Here is a 24986-nt window from a genome sequence, read left to right as displayed (position 1 = left end):
AGAAAGGATGAGGCTATCATGATCTAGTTTCCTTTATTCTGATTTTGTTGCACTTTCTGATATTAAATTTAGTTTTTCAAGGTTTGGTATTTTTATTCACTTGGCAATTTAATTTTCAGCCTTAATGTGATAATCCCAAATTATGGCTTATCGGCCATTTTCCTCTGTATTTAGAAATCTTGAAGAATCAAATGAGGGTTGACAGAACAGATAAAATCAAATAGCTGATATTGAAAAGATTAGTGTTAGCTATAACTTCCCACCTTCTTCAAGGACAGAACCTTACCCCCACCCCACTCCCAGCCCCAGACCTTGCCCCAACAGCCAGTCTTTTTAACACCATTTTTATCTTTTTGAATGTTTATTATTTATTTTGAGAGAGAGAGAGAGATTAAGGGAGGGACAGAGAGAGGGAGAGAGAGAATCCCAAGCATGCCCTGCACTATCAGTGCTGAGCCCTACACAGGACTCTATTTCACGAACCAGGAGATCATAACCTGACCCAAAATCAAGAGTCTGATGGTTAACTGATTGAGCCACCCAGGCTCCTCTAACACCATTTTTAAAATATAGGTATGAAAATTATGGAAACTTAGAAGTAGGTCTGGGAGCACCTGGGTGGTTCAGTTAAGTGTCAGACTTCAGCTCAGTTCATGATCTCACAGTTCATGGGTTGGAGCCCTGCATGGTCCCCTGCACTGATAGAATTGAGCCTGCTTGGGCTTCTCTTTCCCTCTCCCTCTGTCCCCTGCCCCCCACCTCTCAAAATAAATATTTTTTTTTTAAAAAGTAGATCTGTTTGAAGTTTACCTTTATGATATCTGTGGAAAGTGGATTTTGAAACATATTCACATTATAGATAACATTTAACATACACAGAATGCAAATTATAAGTCACAAAGACAGAAAAAAATCCATTAAATATAAATGATTCCCTGACTATTAAAGCATATTTAACAGTCCCTCCACCAGGGAGTCTTTATTATCTAGGAGTTGCTATTAGAAGTATGTAATAAAGTAATAAAACAAAGAAATAAACTTAAAATATATATACTGGGGCACCTGGGTGGCTCAGTCGGTTAAGCACTTGACTCTTGGTTTCAGCTCAGGTCATGATCTCACCATTTGTGGTTCTGAGCCGCAAGTCCCACTCTGTGTTGACAGCACAGAGCCTACTTAGGATTCTGTCTCTCTCTGCCCCTTCCCCGCCCCACAAGTGCAGTCTCTCTCCATCTTAAAAATAAATAAACTTAAAAAAAAAAAAAGAAGTTTGTAAGACAGTGACAAAACTACAGCTCTAAAATTCAGCTATCGGTAATTCACATGGGCCCTATGCACAACTGCCTACGGGGCCAGGCAAATACTGCGGAGTCCCGCGGGCAGCTGGCAAGGCAGCAGGGACTGAACTGGAGCCGCTGGCCCATGAAAGGGCACCGCTACTCCTCAGAGGAATCCTAGCCAAGTGCTGTCAAACGTTCTGATTTGTTTTCAAGTGGCTAAAAAAATCTAGATTTTATGTAAAATATCCAGATTTTGAAAATTCATGTGGACCTTGGCTCTGAGGTTTTGTTATATATCAACTTAATCCATGTTAACATTTAATAGCTAATGAGGTTTGAATATTGAATAGGTTTTAAATTTTTAATGTTTACCATTATATATGAGTTTAGAAATAAATAAGTTCCTATCTCAGTCATAATCTTATAAATATATTAATATCTAAATAGCATCATAATTTCAGCCTTTAATGCTGCCAAACTTTTTCTAATAAATAGAAGGTGAGTGGACAGAGTTTTATTTTTCAATTTTAATAGAATTAAAAATCTGCTACAGAGAACAACTTTTGGTTTGCTGTAGCAGTTTGACAGAATCTAGAAAACATTCACACCACCAATGAATGAGCCAGACTCACAAAATTAACTAATTTCCATGGATGCAAAGACAGTTGTCAATATTTGCCACTCTTCATAACTTGGTGATATCTACTTTAAAAATACAGTCTCTAACTAGGTCTCATCAACAGCTCTAGTTAAGTTCACCTTGACCCCATAGGTGATTTTACTCTGTCCCCCACGAAGACCAGCTATGTAAATCTGAGGCCGGGGCACTCGGGTGCTGCCTTCTCTCATAGACTGTGTGCTGGCATCCTTTGGTGGGTACACCTGTGAACAATTTTCTCTTCTCATGTGACTAAGGTCAGTTTGTACCGAGTGAGTAACCTTCTGACGCAAATTGGCCTAAGAAGAAAGAGAATACACAGGAATTAACCCATCTCTAAAGAACAAATAATTCAGCCGTATCTTTTTTCTCAGTCCACAAAGAAATTAGCATTTTTCTACAAAACATTAAAACATTAGAAAAACTAGAATCCTTTTCCAAGAAGTAAATACATAAAATGTTGGAAATGGACTCAAAGAAAGAACATACAGATTCAAACTTAACAGTGAGCCCAATTATTTGTTAATATAATCTCCTAAGTCCTTCATTATTATACTTTGAGATTCATACAACTTGGATTTTTCCACCATACTTGGTTTATTTTTTTAAGACAAAAATTTAAGATTTCCTTAGTCTTTTTTTTAATGGGCTTCACCCAAGACTTTTAATATAAAAAGTTCTGATGACTTCAGGTTATATTTTACATTATTCTACATATTGCTTGCTCTTTTTATGGGTTACTAGTAAACATGAAGTTAAACAGATCACTCAGGCTGGGAAGCAAAGAGGAGTTTATTAAAAGGAGAGAAGGAGGGAGTGCCTGGGTCACTCAGTCAGTTAAGCATCTGACTCTTGATTCTGGCTCAGGTTGTGATCTCACAGTTCCTGAGATTGAGCTCCACACTGGGCTCTATGTGAGTGAGGAGCCTGCTTGGGGTCCTCTCCCTCTCTCTCTGCCCCTTCCCCACTCACTCTTTTTTTCTCAAAATAAATAAACTTTAAAAAACAAGTAAGCAAACAAAAAAGGAGACTAGGAGTTACCGAAGTAATGAAGAAGTCCAAGAAAAGAACTCAGAGGCATAAGAGCCTGTGACTTAAAAAGGTAGAGACCTGGAATTAAAGGAAATATTCCAGATTTTGAGACACTGTGGATGAGTGAGAACCAAAACCACTTTCCCCACACTAAGTTTATGGTCTCCATTAAGATGGCTTTGCTATTCTGCAGTCTTCATTAGCATAACTTTACCATTCCAAGAGACTCTTACCAAAGCAAATAACTTGCTTGTTCACTACACAACATCCCAAAAGACAGACCTTTGGCAGTCAGCACCAACACACAGATTAAGCCCTAACATTCCCTGCTCCATAAAATCTTCACCTTCTATTCCCATCAGTACTGGGCTGTTTGTTCATGATCTTTATCTAATCCAATCCAAGCCCTCATCCCATCCTCTGACCTATTCTTGGCTTTGAAAAACTTGCCTTCCATCAAACTTGACATTCTCGATACATTCTGACCTTGCTGTTCCCCCTGGAGACACTGCCTAGGCTCTGCTGAGGTGCTGGTTCCCCCTATAGCTTTAAGCAATACACTCAGTTCTGTCTTACCAGCACATTGCACTGGTCATATATGGAGGAGCTGGCATTCAATGTGATGCAATTCCAGAGGAGAATTAGACCTAAGGTGAGCCTCAGAATGAAGTGGGGGTTGAGGACTGAGAAGAGAGAGGTCAGTCAGTAGGCACTGCAGCCCCATGGAACATGCTACTCTTTTAACATTTCCGGTTCAGACCTATGCTGGCACTTCTAACTCTCCTATCCATCCAACCATCATTCTCCTCTTCTCCTTTGCCTATTTATACATCAGACCAACTTAAAATGTCACCAGAGTCCATTTTTATTTCCCTGCTATTCTACCACTTACCAAGAGGTATTGAAATATTTTTAGTGTATCAGTGTCACTTGCTAGATGATTCGCTTCTGAAGAACAAAGTGTAATATCTGTGTTGCCTAGTGTGTCTCTGATGGGCTCAAGTGAGTTTAGTAGATAACCGAAAACAACATGGGGATGGAGCTTCATGTACTATAGAAGAGAAACTGATAGGAATGCTAATGGAATGAGGATCTGGAAGATATACCAGGGAGCTGATCCTTCCTCATCCCAGGAAATCAAGGGACTGAAAAGCTGCCACCACAAAAGGTGGAAAGAGAAATGTAATGATTGGTGAAAAGCCTGTGAGACACTGAATATACAAACGGACAAAGGCTAGACCTTCTGTGACAATAGAACTCAGACCTACAACCTCTGTAGCCTTAGCTATAAGCCCAAAACAGACAGGACTTGGCCAGCTTATTTTTTTGCTGCCTCCCACCTTCCAACTAAGGACCAACCAGAGAAAGCCAACTATGCCCACCAAACCAATCACATAAGAGCCCTGACTTTGAGTTAGTAGGCTTCCATTTTCCCTGTGTCAACAATCTCCAATCAGAGCATGCTTAAAGCCTTCACCTTTTTTCCACTATAAAGCTTTCCCACTTTCTCTGCCTGCTTTGGAGTTTCTGCCAACTGCCAGCAATGATGGCTGACTCCCTTGCTATAGCAAACTTTGAATAAATAGCCTCTGTTCTCATTTGGGTAGTCTTCATTTATTCCCATACCAGACATAGATAAAATATACTAAGAAAAGGCTATAGATATAAAAGTTTACTTCCTTTGTACTCTAAATGCTTGCTGTCTAAAATGACAAGGTTCTGTAACAAGGGTAAGAGGGAAGAATTCCACTGAATCACACAGGGATGAAATTTTCAGAGCTAAGCTTTGAGAGCAGGAACCTCTTATGATTAAGGTGACTGAAATTTAGAAGGACAAGAGAGCTCAGTGCCTAGAGAGAACATGCTGACAACAAGAGGGGACACCATCTGTGACATAGCTGAGGCTTCTACTCCTCAAAAAAAAAAAAAAAAAAGACCACAAAAGACAAAGACATATTTTAAATGATTAGAGGAAGTTGAAACTGCTCAAAATACTTGAATCTCATAGATTAGCAAATAGATGGAAATAGAAAGGAAGAGAGAGCAACTAGAATATTATTGTTCTAATCACTAGATGGTATAATTGGAGAATAATTTCATGCTTCCGTAGGTACTTAAAATTAGAAGACAATCTTACAATGTAAAAAGCTGACAAAATTTTTGCAAAGAACTCTATGCATCTCATTAGTTTATATAAATAATTTAAATTACCCACTCTATAAGTAACAACACATTAAAGTTCCCCAACCCATAGCTCTTGGCCTTAGCGCCATCTTCCTGGAAACCCCCACACCATGAGAGCCAAATGGAGGAAGAAGCAAATACACAGGCTGAAGTGAGAAAGAAGAAAGATGAGGCAGAGTTCCAAGTAAATGGCCAGCGTGTACACCCATGGAAGCTACAGGAACAGATATAAGGAAAGCCAGAGGTCAGGGACACTGGTACAAATTGTTGGATAACATTCCTATTTTCTCAAAATTGATTCAATGAATCTGGAACATCCATTGCCATCTTATCTCAACAGCTACCCTTGAGAGACCCACCCTGCTCATACCAAAACAATCCCTTTTGATCCTGTGCCCTGAACCTGTTAACTTTTGGGACTAAATCTGTTTTCATTTGTGGCTGAATGTAACACATGTACAAAATATCATCTCTTCTGCTGCCTTAGGTGAAGAAAATAAAATTCCCCAACCAACAAATAATTTTAGAAAATATTGTTACAAACCAATTTTATAGCTTTTCTTCTTAATTCCCATTCATTCCACTCATATGATCTCACAATCGTTGGTGGCAATATGTGTGTATCTGTCTGTGTACTACTTTCACACTTCGTAATTGGTTTTATATGATGTTTGTCAACATCTTTCATCTAAAGAAATGAAGTTCTGTAATTAGTATTTATTTTTAAAAACTGGCATTATTTAGAGATAACTAAAAATAACTAAACTGACAAAAAGATTAGAAAAATAAGAATTTTTGAGCATGGAATGTACCTGTAAAGACAGCAGAGGAAACAAGCTAATAGTAGTGAGCTAAATGCGACAATTTTCCTGGGCATTACAGCTTTCTTTGTACCTGACTTTGTGACCTTAACATGGGAGGTACACTTTGGGAGGAGAAAACCTAACATCACTCATTCCTAGGTCTGATAACCCTCTCCAATTTTCACAATAGGTAGCATACATGAATATTTTGTTGAAAACTGACTGAAGTTTAACATAGCCATTAAATATTAAATATGAATCACATTTATTTAAAGTATCAAAACATCTTTAGGATATATCTAAACCCCAAACTATGAATACACATGGTTTTGTTTTACTTTGACACTTTTATTTTCTGCTGGGGTACCCACAAGCTCACTATTAAAATATTAAATAATAATTCCAGACTAAATAAGAGATGATTATGCTATACATGAAGTTGCTGGAGGGGATAGTAGAGGTTTAAGGAACCCAGATCATAGTGCAACGGAGAAACAGATTAAATTTTTTTAATTCCAGAATAACTAACACAGAGTTATATTAGTTTCAGGTGTACAAAATAGTGATTCAACAATTCTACACATTACTCCATACTCATCAGGATCAGTGTACTCTTAATCCCCTTCACCTGTTTCACCCATCCCTCCATCTACCTCTCTTCTGACAACCACCAGTTTGTTCTCTATATTTAACAGTCAGGTTTGTTTGTCTCTATTTCTCTTTGCCCATTTGCTCTTGTTTCTTAAACTACACATATGAATGAAATCATATGGTATTTGTCTTTCTCTGACTGTCTTATATTACTTGGCATTATATTGTCTTGATCCATCCATGTTGTTACAAATAGCAAGGTTTCATTCTTTGTTATGGCTGAGTAATATTCCACTGTGTATATATGCCACGTAAGATTAACTTCTTACTCCAAATCAATCACTGATTGCCTACCCCCTGACATAAGATATAATTTTTTACCTTCAAAACAATGTTATGATATAGTTGGGTAGATAAAATATGAAGGGAGAAAACTCACTTCCACAAGTACTGAAGGTCATTGAAGAAAAGTTGGGAATTACATATACAGAAAGAGAGGCGAAGGCAAGACCCAAAATATAGGGGGAAATTGTTTAAAGGAAAACTATGCATTATTTACATATAGCATACATTTCTGATTATCTGATTCTAGCCTTTTACTGTCTTTGAGGTATCTTACAACTCTGTAAATTATAAATAAATGGTGGTAAGGCCAAATAATTCTTGTCTGTAGACAAAACAATTCATAATTCCTTCAAGGATTTTTATGCAACCTGACAAAATAATTCTCAACTTTACATGGAAAGTAAAGAGTCAAGTATAGCCAAGATCCTTTAGAATGAAAACGGTGGGAGAACTTACTCTACCAGGTATCAAAACTTACTAGAAAGCTATAATAAGATAGATACAGGAAGTTTTTAAAAAATTGAACAACTGAATAGAATAGAGAAACTAAAAATTAAACCTGTGCATATAAATACTATAGATATAGGGAGAGGAAAGAGTATTGAACAAATGGTCTGGGACAACTCATTACTCAAGTAGAAAAATAATTAAAATTGGATCTTCACCTCCCATTAGACACAAAAATCAAATCCAAGTCAATTAAAAATTCAGCTGTGAAAAGCAAATCCATATTTTTTTTACAAAACAATATAGGAGAATATTTTTATGATCTAAGATACATGAAGATTCCTTAAACAAAAGCCTGAGATATGAAAAAACAATTAATAAATGACATATTAAAATGAAAAACTTTCATTCATGAAAAGACATCACAAAGAATAGAGAGGCGCCTGGGTGGCTGAGTCAATTGAGCATCTAACTCTTGGTTTTGGCTCAGGCATGATCTCATGGCAGACTTCAGTCAGTTTTCAACAAAGTATTCATGTATGCTACGAATTATGAAAACTGGAGAAGGGAATTTGACTTAGGAATGAGTGATGTTAGGTTTTCCCCTCCCAAAATATACCTCCCATATTAAGTTCACGGGTTCAAGCCCCAGGTGGGGTTCTGTGCTGGCAATGCAGAGCCTGCTTGGGACATGTAGTCTTTCTCTTCCAGTTTTTTCTAGTCTAATTTATCAATTTGACTCCTTACCTTGATTTCTTTCCAGTAGCATTAAAGGCACTCTTCTGATTCAGTCTCTGTCTGGACCTTAGAACTACTCTACAACAATGCATAACTTTTTAATTAACTATACTTTTAAATGTCATACCTCCATAAAATACTGATTCTGCTTACCTGAGAATATGGAATGAGGGTTTCGAACTGTTGATGAAGCTCCAGTAGCTGAATTAATTCTGCATTTTTTTGGGCTTGTTCCTTAATTAAATCAATATACTTTTCAGGACTTTCTGCAAATAAATATGCAGCATGTCTGGTATTGAAAGTGTAATACTTTTCTTTATATTTCAAAATTCCAATTGCTGCATTTCCTGAAAATTAAGAAATGAATTAGATATAAAATATTATGTGAGTCTTTGTTTGAAATACATCCATAGGACCATCCCCTACATACTGCATATTTTACATATGACTTATGTTTTCATTTTGCTATCCAGATATAAGGTGCTTGAAAATCTTGTATGAGAAGCCACTTAATCATCTGATGGTTTTTTCAAATCTCCTTTAACTACTACGAGCAATGTTTTAAAAGCAGCTCTATAAAAACTATGAAAATGGAACATCTTTTCCAAAATACAAGTTTATTTTTTTTAAGATTTTACTTTTAAGTAATCTCTACCCCCAACATGAGGCTCAAACTCACAACCCCAAGATCAAGAGTTGCATGCTCCACCGACCAAACCAGCCAGGCACCCCCAAAATACAAGTCTCTGTGTTAGAAAGTATTTCCCACTGTGAACAGATACTACAAAAATATGGGTTATTAAACATCCACATAGTTGGTGGGATTTCTCTCTGAAACAGTAGTACTGCCTTACTTATTTTTTCATTTGTTCAACAAAATTTATTGGCCCTATTCCTGGCACTGAGGAAATAAAACAAAATGCTGCTCTCAACAAATAAAAAAATATATGATAGGCCAGAGAGTACTGCAGAAAAAAGATTAAAAATAAAGACAAAAGGCACCTGGGCAACTCAGCCGATTAAATGTTTGATTCTTGATTTTTGGCTCAGGTCATGATCTCAGGGTCATGAGACTGAGACCCACAATATTGTCTGTCTGTCTGTCTGTCTGTCTCTCTCTCTCTCTCAAAAATAAATAAATAAAGCTGGTTAAATACATAATAAAAGGAAGAAGTGTGTGGTTGATATTTTAAGTGGGTGATCTAGGAAGGCTGAATAAAATGAAGGAGCAAGGTATGTAGCTATCTAGGGGACAGATAGAGTTTTCCAAGTAGAGGGAATAAATAGCAAGCACAAAGGCTCTGAGGTGAAAATGGGCTTGAGATGTTCAAAAATAGCAAGAAAGCCAGTGAAACTGGAGTAGTAAACAAGGGAAATTGGCAATAAAACTGGCAAAGTCATTGAAAAAGATCCTAACTAGTTAGTAAGCCTTGGGGTTTAAGCCATGTGGTCTGCAGTCCTGAATGGAAGGAGAAAAGCCCTACAGAACTCTTCTGAATTAGTACAGTTTGCTGCTGCCCAGAAAACAATGTAGTAAATAGAAATAACGTAGTGAACGAAGTAGTCAGGGCTAGCTTATTCAGAGAGGATTCTGAAAACCACAGCCTCACAAGCCCTTCTACTTTCCTATTTCTATTAGAATCCCAGTTAGTAGGAGCCTGAAGGGGCCACACAGACCTGCTGGACTAGAAGCCAGATCTCCTGAACTTTAGCTCATAGATTTTTCCATTATATCATGCCACCTGTGTCATCACCCTACAGCCATGTTTCTCTGTGTTTGTGTCCTTCATGACTCCCTTCTCATTTGTGATGGATGGATGGCTGGATGGATGGAAGGGAGGGAGGGAGGGGGGAAAGAAAGAAGGAGGAAGAAGGAAGGAAAGAAGGAAGGAAGGAAGGAAATGGACAGAAAGGAAAAAGAAAAGAGAAGGAAAGAAAGAAACCATCCAAATTCCATCATTTTTTATTTCTTCATGGCTTTTTATTGTTACCTCCGCCCACCGGCTAGTATCACTGATCCTCATGGGCCCTCAGAATACTATTCTTATTCTCTCAGCTCCCTATGGTAAACCTTCTGTTACTTCCATTATGCAAAAGCTAATACCATAAAAAATGAGTCAGGGGCATCCGGGCAGCTCAGTCGGTTAAGGAGTCCCATTTTTGGTTCTGGCTCAGGTTATCACCTCATGGCGCATGAGTTCGAGCACTGCACTGGGCTCTGTGCTGACAGTCAAGAGCCTGCTTGGAATTCTCTCTCACCTTCTCTCTCTGCCCCTCTCCTCACATGCTCACTCACTCACGCTCTCTCTCTCTCTCAAAAATAAACTTTAAAAAAAAAGTCAGTATGTGTGTTCTCTAGCCTATAGTTCCAATAATTCTTTCTAATAAAAAAATACCAACCATGCAATATAACAAAATGAAGTAACAAAGAAAAAAGAAAAGGATGAAAGAGGTTAATGGTGTAAGGTAAATTAGAAATAATTTCGTCAAACCGTTTTCATTCTAGCCCTAGCTTGCCTTTTATTTCAAATTCATACAGCACTTTTTGGATAATAATTTATTACACCTCAATTTCTGACTTACTCTTTGTTTTGGGGGAGGCTGTAGTAATATACACAGAGAGATTTTACTTGGTAAAATATTGGCCATTTCCTTAGACAGACCTGACTTATACAGAAATCCTGATCTACATTAATAGAATATAACCATAAAGTGACTGTTTTTTTAATAAACATAATCAACTAATGACTTTGGAAGATGATTTATTTCAGTAATGCCAGAGGATTTTCTGGAGTCCCTCATTGGGCATATGAGTCATCCCTCTTTTATGATAATGTAGTATCCAGATTTCCTTATATACACATTCCATCACTTATCATTTGTTTTTTGCTTTCATTTTTCAATATGAAATACTTCACAAATTTGTGTGTTCTCATTGAGCAGAAGCTGTGCTAATCTCTGTACTGCTCCAATTTTAGTAGATATGCTGCTGAAGTGGCACCTCACTTATCATTTGTGTATAATTCTTGCTGATGTCAGTCTACCAGATTATTCTGTGAGCACTTCAAAGATGAAGACTTTGGTCTGGATCATCTTTGTGGCTCCTTTCCTAGTTCACCTACAGATCCCATAACGTCTTAAAAAATGATAAGTAAAAAAAAAATTAATAAGTGACAATGACAGCTTTATTTAAAGAAAAAATGGGGAAGTCAAAGCAATATCGTTTCCCACAATATACCTGGAAGAAGAAGACCATCTGTCGTAGCAAATGTATAAGCACAAAATCCTCGATACTGAATTAACAATTTATCAAAATTGGCCGTTGTTTCTGGGAAAAGCCATTCTTGTTTTCTGACATCCTCCAGATGTACTCTATCTTCTAAAATGAGAGAGAGGACAAGAAAAACTTTAATCAAAGAGAAGAGTAAACAACCCAAGAAAATGAGCAGAAAAGACTGGCTGCTGTGTGACTAAAACAGAGAGAGGTCGACTTCATTCAAGACTGCACGGCTCTTCATGATAGACCAGGTGGGCAAATGCTTCAAGTGGGATGCTCTGTACTAGGACTATTGCCTCCTGAAACACCTGGGAATGTTCTAAGCAGAAAAATTCAAGGAAATCTCTCTCAATTTAATTTTGATAACAAGGTACACAATTTTTGGGTTTTTTTTAAATTTGTTATTTATTTATTTAAGAAAGCACACCAGAAGGCAGAGAGGAAGAGAGAGAGAATGGAGGGGAGGAGAGGTGGGGAGGGGGACAGGCTCAAACTTAGGAAAGGTGAAAGGTAAGATTGTAAGAACACGAGTCTGAACCTAACAGACGCCATGACAGGCTTTAAGTTTCCCCTCTAAACTAGGTCTAAAGGTCAGTCTCTCCAGAACTATTAGGCGGTTACACATTGCCTAAGGCAAGAGGGACCACCGTTGATATACCCTTAATACTCCAAAGGGCAGGCCTAGATCAGTTATTGCTTAAGGCTCCAATTTTTGTCCTTTACACTTTAAAAAATCCTTCCTAACGGTGGTTGGCTTACTTATTCACATGTGATAAATTGTCTCCATTTTTTTTTTTTTACACAAACACAAACACAGATTTATAAAACATTGATCCCAAAGGTTCTTAGCTTTTGCAATCCTACTACACTCTGGGTCTGGCTCTACATCAAAACAGCAATACCACAAATGCCCTTGTGACTACAACTAGAAGTAAATGCATACTTCGGGGAAAATAAACCTTCCTTCTTTTTTCCTGCTATGCCTGAAAGCCTCAAAACAGAGATGAGATGTGGCAAATGTTAATTAAATTCCTTTAGAATAACATTCAGTCTCCCAATTCTCTGGAGCAGTAATGTGATAGTGTTCTGGTGAATAAAAAGTTGTGACATACGGTGGAAAATGACATATTTAACTCCAAGAAATAAACTGTCTTGTCAATATGGGTGAGTTTAATATCTACTGTTGAAGTGACTTTTTTTAACATTTATTTATTTTTGAAAGACAAAGCATGAGCCAGAAAGGAGCAGAAAAAGAGGGAGACACAGAATCTGAAACAGGCTCCAGGCTCTGAGCTGTCAGCACAGAGCCTACCCAGCACAGGGCTCGAACCCACGAACCGTGAGATCATGACCTGAGCCGCAGTCAGATGCTTAACTGACTGAGCCACCCAGGTGCCTGTAAGTGACTTTAACTTTTTAATTTCACTTAGTATTTGTGTAAATATGATGCATTAATAAAGTAAGTAGGAGGGGCACCGGGGTGGCTCAGTCGATTAAGCATCCAACTTCGGCTCAGGTCACCATCTCACGGTTTGTGGGTTCAAGCCCCGAGTCGGACTCTGTGCTGACAGCTAGCTCAGAGCCTGGAGCCTGTCTTCAAATCCTTTTATTTCTTCTCTCTCTGACTCTCCGCTGCTCATGCTGGTTGTCTCTCTCTCAAAAATAAATAAAAACATTAAAAAATTTTTTTTACAAAATAAAGTAGGAAAAACTTAAACTAGAAGGATGCTTTTGAGTCTCTCTAATTTAGTTTTCAAAGTTTTTTTCCTTAGTCCAGTAGTTGAATAATGGAAATTACAACTTCATTTTCATTTTCATTTCCCACTTTTACAAAATTTGAATTTTAAAAAGAAATTTAGAGAGTAAATTATCCAATTTCAGAAAAAAATTCTTTAGGCAACAACTCCCACTCTATTTTGTCATTTGTCATAAACTTTACATTGTCTTTAACAAAGACAAATGCTACCAAATATTGAAAAGCAATTTGTTGATAAAGACAACCTTCCTATAAGACTTAGTGCATCTCTTACAGGGCCTAAAATAAGCTCAAAGTTACAGGATAAAATTCGTTGATTTATAAATTTCAGCCTGAATCTGAGGTAGATAAATGGCAAATAGCATTCTAAATAATAGAGCTCAAAAAAAAAAAAAATAGAGCTCCAAATATGGCAAGCATTAATATCTTTTTCTATTATAAATCAATAATAAAATCACTAAGGCTACAATAGAAACATATAAGGAAAATTATTTTTTTAGGAAAATTATTGTTAACCAAAATGCTGACAATAATATTAAGAATGCTTATTATTGGGGGCTCCTGGGTGGCTCAGTAGATTAAGCGGCTGACTCTTGATTTCAGCTCAGATCACCATCTCATGGTCTGTGAGATTGAGCCCTGCACTGGGCTGTGCACTGACAGTGTGGAGCCTGCTTGGGATTCTCTCTCCTCCTCTCCCTCTCTCTGCCCCTCCCCACTTGCTCTCTCTCTGTCCCAAAATAAATAAATAAACATTATATTTTTAAAATAAAGAATGCTTATATAGTAAGGATAGTAAGATATTTAGCTTATATATTTTGTTTCCTACACTTTCCATAATGAGCATTAGTATTCTTTAAATCAAGAAAGATGCTTAATACTTTATCAAAAGGATAGAGTAGAAAAATTTTACTTTTTTTTTAAAGCAGACTTTATGCCCAGCATAGGGCTCTAACTCATGACCCCAATATCAAGAGTTGAATGCTCTACCAACTGAGCCAGCCAGGCGCCCCAAGCATGAAATTTTTAAAACAAAAGAGCGCCTTTATTCTAGAGGCAATTTTAAGAGGAAGAGGAAGGCAAGGACAGTTTCTGTTACCCATGTGCTCCTTCATCCTACAGACATCAGTCTTCACAGTCAGCCCCTCAAGAAGGTTCTGCATTACTTTCTCAGGAAAGAGGTGTTCATGAGCACCCAAGAATGGCTCAAGGTGAGTTGTTAAATTACTGAGGACACTAATCAAAACAGTTTCATTCTGGAAGCTAGTCCACAGATTGGAGAGTGCAATGAAGGTGGGCTGAAGAAGAGAAAAGAATGTTCAAAATGTAACCGTTTAATAAAATTACAAGTCAGTGTTCTCTTAAAAACAAATACAAATTTGTGTTTGTAAAGAAATTCTTCCTGAAGACAAGTCAAAGTCTCATAAAGTTTTATTATTTATAAAATCTACATAGCAACTGGACTGAGGAGAAAAAAACTTGTACTTTATTTCAAAGTATTTATTTTGGGATGATTGTCATAAAGTTAATTTACCCAGAAAAAAGCCAAACGTATTTGATCACCTAAGAAAGATTTATGGATGCTTGCCCTCAAAAGGCAAAGAGGAAAATACTTTCTTTTTGTAAAAAAGCTAAATATGACCCATTACTATTAGATTTCTCTGGCTCAGTTATGATTAAAAGAACATGAAAGTCTGTAGATATATATCAGGGCATGTCTTGTGAGCTGCAAATTAAAGATTTTAGGTCAGTGAATTAAAATATTTTTTAATGTTTATTTTATTTTTGAGAGAGACTGAAAGAGAGAGAGAGAGAGTGGGGGAGGGGCAGAGAGACTATCCCAAGCAAGCTCCACACTGTCAGCACAGAGCCCAACATGGGGCTCAAACCCACGAACCATGAGATCATGACCTGAGGAGAAATCAGGAGTCAGATGCTTAACCTACTGAGCCACCCAGGTGCCTCAAGAGAAAATATTTTTTATTCATACTAAAGGTCACCGACTTATAGAACAAACATATAAAAATTAATCAAAGGGCACTTGGGTGGCTCAGTCGGTTAAGTGTCTGGCTTCGGCTCAGGTCATGAACTCACGGTTCATGGGTTCGAGCCCCATATCGGGCTCTGTGCTGACAGCTAGCTCAGAGCCTGGAGCCTGCTTCAGATTCTGTGTCTTCCATTCTCTCTGACCCTCCCCTGCTTGTGCTGTCTCTCTCTGTCTCTCAAAAATAAATTAAAAAACATTAAAAAAAGTTTAAGGAATCAGTCTCTACTATTAAGTAAAACAACTTAGCCTTTTGTGTCTTAGTTTTTGAACCCTAATATTGGGAATGGTTACACAAACTTGTCAGAACCTCAAAATGCTCTATAAAAGACTGCATGTACATCCTACTCTTCCTTAGGGCTACCAGATTTGCCCTTAAGATGGTGCAGATAACCAGAAAGTCAGTGTAAGTGCAGGCCTGGTAAACACAGGGATTAGCCTCTGTCTCTTCACAAAGGACACAAGTCATACCTTTGCTGAAGGCAATTGCTAACCAGCCACTGTGAACATGTTTTCAACACTGCATTATGGATTCATTGTGTTGCTACAGCGTATGCTGGTATTATGGCTACCATAATATATACCTGCATCTCCTTCAGTAGCAACTGACTGCAGAGAGAAGTCCCTCATCCAACTTATACGATTACTGCAAAATAACCATAAAGAACACGATCGCCTTGTACAAAAACAAATAGTACATTTTTAGTGATTTAATATAATTATGATAACTTCTTATTTGATTGTGAGAACTCAAAGGTATAGTCACTCTTTTCTAAATTAATTAATTAATTTTTAAATTTACATCTAAGTTAGCGTATGGTGCAACAATGATTTCAGGAGTAGATTCCTTAATGCCCCTTACCCATGTAGCCATCCCTCCTCTCGCAACCCTTCCAGCAACCTTCTGTTTGTTCTCCATATCTAAGAGTCTCTTATGTTTTGTCCCCTTCCCTACTTTTGTATTATTTTTGCTTCTCTTCCCTTATGTTCATCCGTTTTGTACTTTAAATTCTTCATATGAGTGAAGTCATATGATATTTGTCTTTCTCTAATTTTGCTTAGCATAATATTCCATCTACATAGTTGCAAATGCAAAATTTCATTCTTTTTGATAAAGTATGTTCTCTCCTAAGCAAGGTCAAAGTTGATGGCAAATACTCACAAAGACTTGGGATGTTGGGACAGCGGTCTTTGATTTTATAGTCATTTTTAATTGTTCCAGTTGGGCTCCTAACTGCTTTATCATCATTTCTACTTCTTGAGCACAGGCAATTATATCTGACTGTGAAGACAACATAATTTGCATTAATATTTTTTTCATTTCACTACAAAATTCAAGTGTTTTAAGCACTACCTGCTCCTTACATCCCCTGAAGGTAAGTGCAATGGGAACAGAAATTCCATTCTCCGTGGTACCTCCAAACCGAGAACAGTACTGGCGTGCAGATGGTGCTCCAGAAATGTTTGTTAGATGGATGACCTCTTGAAATACAATAGCTATAATATTTCGCAAAGGTATTCTTTTCCTCAAGGTATTCTTTGATATGCAGTATAATTGCATTCCTGAGAAGTGGGTCCCATGATACAACTTTGTTCAGCTGTTATTTTCCCACTCCTCAATGATAAAATTAATGAGGTGATCCTCTTAAAACTATTTTGATACCAAAATTTTTAAAAATTACATCCAAGAATGCAGAACATCTTAAAAATTATATCACTGAAAGAAAAACAATGTATTTCTGATATGACAATAGTAATCTGAAAATAAAGTGTTAAATGCTGAATCTGAAATAATTACTAACATTTATTCTATGTGCTAAGCATAACAGTAAACACTTAGAAGTATAAAAAGGACGTAAGTATAAATAAGAAAACCAAGGTGTAGCAGGGTAAGTAAAGTACCCGAGGATACACAGCTAATAAAGGGTGGAATCCCGTTCTATCCCAGACCGGTGGAGCCCGTGCCCGGCTCTTATCCATTATATTGTACTGCCTACGACATGACAGGAACAGCGGTGGTATGGGTTTATCGGCACAGTGTTAAAGAGTGACAGTTACTAGAAGTGAGAAAAAATGCATTTGAGTCTTCAGTTATTTGTAGCCTAACTATATGCTTTACTAGACTATGTTTTTATGTTTATTTATTTTAAGAGAGAGAGAGTAAATTGTGCATGCACAAGTGAGAAGGGGGCAGAGAGAGAGAGGGAGAGAGAGAATCCCAAGCCAGCTCCATGCTGTCAGTGCAGAGCCAGAAGCAGGGCTCAATCACACTGAATGTGAGATCATGAGCTGAGCTGAAATCAAGAGTCGGACCTCCGGAGAATGAGGCACCCAGGCAATCCTCCTAGACTATTTTTAACTGTCAGAAATAATTACTTCATTAAACATATCAAATATTACTGTATTTCACCTAATGAAAGCTTTTATTCACGAATGTTAACATGCATCCTGTTTTAATTTTACCCATATTATTCTTTAAGTATCTCCCTTCCCCTCCCTAAATGCTCCATGTAATCCTATCTACCTAATAGGTCTCTTGTCTGCTTCATACAGTTTCCCCCCCTTGTTTGTTAGTCTTGTTTTAGAAATCAAATGTGAGGGGCTCCTGGGTGGCTCACTCAGTTAAACACCTGACTCTTGGTTTCAGCTCAGGTCATGATCTCACATTTCATGAGTTTGAGCCCCATGTCAAGTTCTGTGCTGACAGCATGGAGCCTACTAGGATTCTCTCTCTCTCTCCCCCTCACTCTCTGCCCCTCCCCCACTTGTGCTGTCTCTCTCTCTCTCTCTCAAAATAAATAAACTTAAAAAAAAAATAGAAATCAGGGGTGCCTGGGTGGCTCAGGCGGTTGAGCAGCCAACTTTGTATCAGGTCATGATCTCGTAGCCTGTGGGTTCAAGCCCGGTGTTGGACTCTGTGCTGATAGCTCACAGCCTGCTTCAGATTCTGTGTCTCCCTCTGTCTCTGCCCCTCCCCGACTCACACCTCACACTCTGTCTCTGTCTCTGTCTTTCTGTCTCTCTCTCTCTTTCAAAAAGAATAAACATTAAAAAATTGTTAAAAACCAGAAACTAAATATGAAAATGGGATCCTTAAAGTGCAACAGAAACAAGAACAAGAAAAATACGTTCTCAAAAGTAAAAGTTACATTCAACACATAACTTCTTTAAAACTATAAACTGAAAATACTCTAGACTTCCTCCCCAGAACTATGTTTTCAGGAACCACCCACAGAGTAAGCACACAGAAATACTTGATTTTTCCAGATAATGACCTAGAACAATCACTCTGTTAACATTTTATCAAAAAGAACTTTTTCACAAATGTGGAAGTTTTACTTATAAAGTGGTCCTCACTAATAAGTAGAAAGATATTCTGGGTTCATGGACTAGGAAAGTTAATGTTGTTAAAATGTCCATAATACCCAAATCAATTTACAGATTCAGTACAATCCCTATCAAAGTTCCAGTGGCATTTTTCAAAGAAATAGAAAAACAATCCTATAACTTGTCTGGAGCCATAAAAGACCCCCAAGTACCCAAGCAAGTCTGAGAAAGAAGAATAAAGCTGGAGGCATCATGTTTCCTTATTTCAAACTATATTGCAAAGCTATAGTAATCAAAACAGTATGTTAGTGGCATAGAAGCAGACATAAAGATCAACAGAATAGAAAGCCCAGAAATAAACCCATCATATATGGTCAACTAATTTATGACAAAGAAAGCAATAATATACAATAGGGAAATAACAGTGTCTTTAATAAATGGTGCTGGGAAAACTGGACAGCAACATGCAAAAGAATGAAGCATACAGAAAATCAAGTAGTATTGGATTAAAGACCTGAATGTAAGACCTGAAACCATGAAATTTCTGGAAGAAAACATAGGGCAGTAAGTTTCTTGATATCAGTCTTGGTGATGATTTTTTTGATTTTACACCAAAAGCAAAAGAAATAAGAGAAAAAATAAATGAGTCTATAACAAACTAAAAATCATCTATACAGGAAAGGAAACCATCAATAAAATATAAAAGCAACTTGCTGAATGGGAGAAAATATTTGCAAGTCATATATATGATAAGAGGTTCACAACCAAATTATAGAAAGCACTCCCACAAATAAATAACAAAAACAACGGTGACAACAACAACAACAACAACAACAACAAACCCACGGGCGCCTGTGTGGCTCAACTGGTTGAGTGTCTCGCTTCAGCTCAGGTCATGATCTCTGACAGCTCAGAGCCTGGAGCCTGCTTTGGATTTGTGTCTCCCTCTTTCTCTGCCCCTCCCCAGCTTGTGCTCTGTCTCTGACTCTCTCAAAAATAAACAAACATTAAATTTTTTTTTAAAAAAAGAACAACAACAAAAAAAACCCAAACAATCTAATTAACAAATGGACAGAGGATCCAAATAACATTTTTCCAAAGAAAACAAATAGCCAACAGGTACATGGAAAAATGCTGGATATCACTTACCATCAGGGAAGGGCAAATTAAAACCACAATGAGGCATCACCTCACACCAATTAGTATCAAAAAGACAAACAATAACAAGTGTCAGCAAAGACGTGGAGAAAAGCAAACCCTCATGTGTTGTTGGTGGGGAAAATATTGGTGCAGCCACTATGAAAAACAGTATGAAAATTCCTCAAAAAAAAATTAAAAATAGAACTACCACTGCAATCCCTATCAAAATAACAACAGCATTCTTCATAGAGCTAAAGCAAACAATCCTAAAATTTGTATGGAACCAGAAAAGACCCTGAATAACCAAAGCAATCTTGAAAAAGAAAACCAAAGCTGCAGACAGCACAACCTCAGACTTCAAGCTGTACTACAAAGCTGTAATCATCAAAACAGTATAGTACTGGCACAAAAACAGACACTCAGATCAATGGAACAGAATAGAGAACCCAGAAATGGACCCACCAACATATGGCCAACTAATCTTTGACAAAGCAAGAAAGAATATCCAATGGAATAAAGGCAGTCTCTTCAGCAAACGGTGCTGGGAAAACTGGACAGTGACATGCAGAAAAATGAACCTGGACCTCTTTCTTTTACCATACACAAAAATAAGCTCAAAATGGATGAAAGACCTAAACATAAGACAGGAAGCCATCAAAATCCTGATGAGGAGGAAGAGAAAGCAGGCAAAAACCTCTTTGACCTTAGCCATAGCAACTTCTTACTCAACACATCTCTAGAGGCAAAGGAAACAATAACAAAAATGAACTATCAGGACCTCATCAAAATAAAAAGCTTCTGTACCACAAATGAAACAATAAGCAAAACTAAAAGGCAATAGACAGAATAAGAGAAGGAATTTGCAAATGACGTATCACATAAAGGGTTGGTATCCAAAATCTATAAAGAACTTACCAAACTCAACATCCAAAAAACAAATAATCCAGCGAATGGGAAAAAGACATGAATAGACCCTTCTCCAAAGAAGACATCCAGATGACCAACCAACACATGAAAAAATGCTCAACATCACTCGTTATCAGGAAAATACAAATCAAAACCACAATGAGATACCACCTCACACCTGTCAGAATGGTTAACACCAACAACTCAGGCAACAATAGATGTTGGTGAGGATGTGGAGAAAGAGGATCTCTTTTGCACTGCTGGTGGGAATGCAAACTGGTGCAGCCACGGTGGAAAACAGTGTGGAGGTTCCTCAAAAAATTAAAAATAGAACTACCCTATTACCCAGGAACTGCACTACTAGGTATATATCCAAGGGAAATAGGTATGCTTTTTGAAGGGGTACATGAACCCCAATATTTATAGCAGTGCTATTAACAACAGCCAAAGTATGGAAAGAGCCCAAATATCCATTGATGGATGAATGGATAAAGAAGATTTGGTGTGTGTGTATATGTGTGTGTGTGTGTGTGTGTATACGTATATATACGTGTGTGTGTGTATATATATACATATATATATTCATACAACAGAGTATTAATCAAAAAGAATGAAATCTTACCATTTGCAACTAAATGGAAAGAACTAGAGGGTTTTATGCTAAGCAAAATTATTCAGTCAGAGAAAGACAAATACCATATGACTTCACTCATATGAGGACTTTAAGATACAAAACAGATGAACATAAGGGACAGGGAGCAAAAATATAAAAACAGGGAGGAGGACAAAAACATAAGAGACTCAAGTATGGAGAACAAACAGAGGGTTACTGGAGGGATTGTAGAAGCAGGGAGGGGGATAGGCTTAATGGGTAAGGGGCATTAAGGAATCTACTCTTGAGATCATTGTTGCACTATATGCTAACTAACTTGGATGCAAATTAAAAAAACAGTCAAAAAGAGTGGGGAGATCAGAAAGTTAACTTTTTCAATAGAATAAGCAGCAAAGGGCTTAGACATGCGATACTGTCTTGAAAAATAACTTTTCAGTTCATACCCCTCCAGAAATAAAATTAGAGTCATTCTGCTAAAGTCATAACAGAATGATGGTGGCCATAAATGTTATCTGGGACACCTGGGTGACTCAGTCAGTTGAGTGTCCCACTTCAGCTCAGGTCATGATCTTATGGTTCTGGCTCTTCATCTGGCTCTGTGCTAACAGTTCAAAGCCTGGAGCTGCTTCAGATTCTATGTCTCCCTCTCTCTCTGCCCCTCCCTTGCTTGTGTTCTCTCTCTCTCTCTCTCTCAAAAGCAAACATTAAAGGATTTTAAAAAATAATAAACACTATCAGAAGCAGCAGCAATTTATTGACCACATAACTATGTGCCAGGCACTGTTCTGCCTTACTTGTATACTGAAGACAATCAATAATCCCATTTTACAGATGGGGAAACCAAGACACAGAGAAGTTAAGCAATTTCCTCAAAGATACGGATAGAGTAAGTGGCAAAGTCACGATCAGAACACAAGCATTCTGGTTGCAGAGGCCACACTCATCACTTATATACTCTGCTCACAATCCCTCTAGCTCTGAGGATGAAAACAACAATGAGACTTTCGGACTGAAATTAGCTGAACATGATCCACAACTGAAGGCTCTGAGAAGATGCTACATAATGGATGACATTCTCTACAATATCCTTACATTAAGTGTGACAGTTTCTGAAGGTTCTTTCTTATAGTATCCCTTCCGAAGTAAATGTGAGGTTTTTACTCCTGTAGATCTGCATGCACTTCAAGATAAACTGATTATAAAAGCCTATCAGTATCTGACTTGTTAGATAAGCCTGATAGCCACTAGTCAATGTTAGAGGAACATCTACCCTAAAGAATGATTTGGTTTAGGGGCACCTGGGTGGCTCTGTCAGTTAAGCATCTGACTTCAGCTCAGGTCATGATCTCACGGTTTGTGGGTTTGAGCCCAACATCAAGCTCTGCACTGACATCTCAGAGCCTGGAGGCTGCTTCCGATTCTGTGTCTCCTTCTCTCTCTACCCTACTCTCTCTCTCTCTCTCTCTCTCTCTTTCTGTCTCTAATAAATCAGCATTAAAAAATGATTTGGTTTAGAATAGGTTTAGAATAGCTGATTTACAGTCCTCATTTCTGAAGGCAATCAGACAGTAGGTCAGTTGTGAGGACCACCTCCTAGTTTCTTGCAATGAAGTCATGTCATCTGGATGTTTATCTTTCTATTCTCTACAGTGTAGGTAAGGAGAGAAGACAGATCAAGTACATCCAGAAGTCGTATCAAGTCATCAAGATATGAGTTAAAAACACATCCTGTTCTGTCCCTCCAGACATTGGTATTCACTCATACAAAAGACAGTTCACTGACCCCGAGTCTCACCGTTATTGGAAAGTCGACCTTGTGTAAAGACAAACAGTGACTGGCGTGGGATGACTGTGTTAACTCGACGGGAGAACTGTTCTCACAATGTATACATATATCCAATCACCACCTTGTACATTCTGAATACTTTGCAGTATTGTTAATTACATCTCAATAAAGCTACAAACAAAAAAACATTGACTGGTAGGAGCATAGCTCACTGTCAAGATGCAGTTAACAAACTGCGTCCCCTAGAACCCTAGGGAGGGATGGGGATGTTCCTCGGTGAAAAGGTCCCTCCATCCTTTCACCTAGATACTTGTTTTATATTTTTAGGATTCTGAGTAGAACTGTATCTGAAAGAAATGTGCTCTGCCACTTTTTAAAAAAACTTTCAAATCACCACTTTACTGTATTTTCCAACTATGTGGAATACTATCTGGCTTGTTTAATAGAAAAATATTAGAAATAGGGGTGCCTGGGTGGCTCAGTCAGTTAGGCATCCAACTTCAGCTCAGGTCATGATCTCAGTTTTTGAGTTCGGGCCCCACATCAGGCTATCTGCTGTCAGCACGCAGCCCACTTTAGATCCTCTGCCTGTCTCTCTCTCTCTCTCTCTCCCCTTCCCCCATTCACTCGTGTGTGTGTGTGTGTGTGTGTGTGTGTGTGTGTGTGTGTACGTGCATGCATGCTCTCACTCTCAAAAAAACATTTAAAAATACTTTAAAAATAAATATTTTAGCAATAAAAATCTTTTCAGCCAACTTTTGCAATAACAATTACACAAAAATTATTTGGCCAACTACCTGCCAAAGAATACATTAGGTACTTGCTTTGCATGAAAACAATGCAGTATTACTTACACACACACACACACACACACACACACACACACACACACACAGCTTAACTACAGCACCCAACAATCATTCCACTGAGCACCAAAGACAATCAACAACTACAGAAACCAATTTCTACCAATATTTTTCATTAAAATAAAAATCCAACTCCCCATCTCTATTTTGGTTCTCAGCCCTACATATGCAGTATAAACAGAGCAGTTAAGACCGCATCCTTTATCAATGACCGGATTCTACCTTTTGTTTAGCTCCATAATATATAAAGTAGCCGCATTCTATGGAAAAGGCCAGATCTTATGACATTAACTCACCAAAATGATCTGAAGGAAGATCTCATATTGCCGCACGTTATACAGTGCTTCTTTTAGCATAAATGGCTGAAGTTCCATACTCATGAGTGGGTTCTTTGCTACTTTCTCGAGGATGGCTGTGTAGCGGTATGCCTGGTCCTGGGCAGTCTGAAGTTGGGAATCAATGTGCTGAGTGGTGGCCGGGATTGCTTCCTGCAGAATAGCTGGCACTATTTTTAAAAGTATATTGAGAGACATGAAAGAATCTACAAAGAAGGAGCCTACCAAGTGGTCATATTTTGAGCATTCAATCAAGTTTAGTTCTTTTCAAATCAAATTAATAAGAAGAAGGTATATATTTCACATATTTCTTCTCACACCATGCAATAAAGAATTGGGCAGGAGAGAACCTATCCAAACAAAAGACATTGTAGAGCAAGTCAGCTTTTGGCACTAAAATATAGAGGAATCTAAAGAATAGATAGGCTTTGGTATTATGTGCTAATGATCAGGTACCTCTAGAAAAGGCATATTTTGTAAAACAGGAAAGTGTGTGACTTAAAAAACTCATTAGGATACTGGGGCACCTGGGTGGCTCAGTCAGTTAAGCATATGACTTCAGCTTGTGGGTTGGAGCCCCACGTCAGGATCTGTGCTGACAGCTTGGAGCCTGGAGCCTTCTTTGGATTCTAGGTCTCCCTCTCTCTCTCTTCCCTGCTTGCACTCTTCTCTCTCTCTCTCTCTCTCTCAAAAATAAATAAACATTGGGGAAAAAAAAAGGAAACTCATCAGATACTGAAAAAAAAACCAGAACAGTCTAGCAAGATAAGAAACTTTATAACCAATGAGAATATGACTTTCTAGAACAGTTTTTAAAATAGAAAAACTGACCCTATTGTACTAGATAATAAAAGATAC

The 24986-nt window shown here is 37.8% G+C and overlaps 1 protein-coding gene and 1 non-coding gene across 7 annotated transcripts in view; both read right to left on the bottom strand.

Moving 5' to 3' along the window:
• Window positions 1-1787: 1787 nt before the first annotated feature.
• The window catches only part of CFAP206 (cilia and flagella associated protein 206), a 43145-nt gene continuing 19946 nt past the window's right edge, over window positions 1788-24986 (bottom strand). For all 6 annotated transcript variants that reach the window (XM_029944503.1, XM_029944506.1, XM_029944502.1 and 3 more), the window contains 7 exons: window positions 24090-24298; window positions 16318-16437; window positions 14211-14409; window positions 11317-11457; window positions 8232-8425; window positions 5699-5842; window positions 1788-2237 (listed from right to left, as the gene is read on the bottom strand). In XM_029944503.1, the coding sequence (XP_029800363.1) occupies window positions 2007-2237; window positions 5699-5842; window positions 8232-8425; window positions 11317-11457; window positions 14211-14409; window positions 16318-16437; window positions 24090-24298 (1238 nt within the window). In that variant the 3' untranslated portion in view covers window positions 1788-2006. The remainder of the gene's footprint in view (window positions 2238-5698; window positions 5843-8231; window positions 8426-11316; window positions 11458-14210; window positions 14410-16317; window positions 16438-24089; window positions 24299-24986) is intronic.
• LOC115297307 lies at window positions 10977-11079 on the bottom strand. Its single transcript, XR_003911398.1, has one exon. It is a non-coding gene; the product is annotated as a U6 spliceosomal RNA (small nuclear RNA).

The sequence above is a fragment of the Suricata suricatta genome, chromosome 7, assembly GCF_006229205.1.
Source record: "Suricata suricatta isolate VVHF042 chromosome 7, meerkat_22Aug2017_6uvM2_HiC, whole genome shotgun sequence".
Taxonomy (NCBI): Eukaryota; Metazoa; Chordata; class Mammalia; order Carnivora; family Herpestidae; genus Suricata; species Suricata suricatta.
The sequence above is the reverse complement of the archived record's forward strand: the minus strand, read 5'-3'. Positions and strand labels throughout refer to the sequence as shown.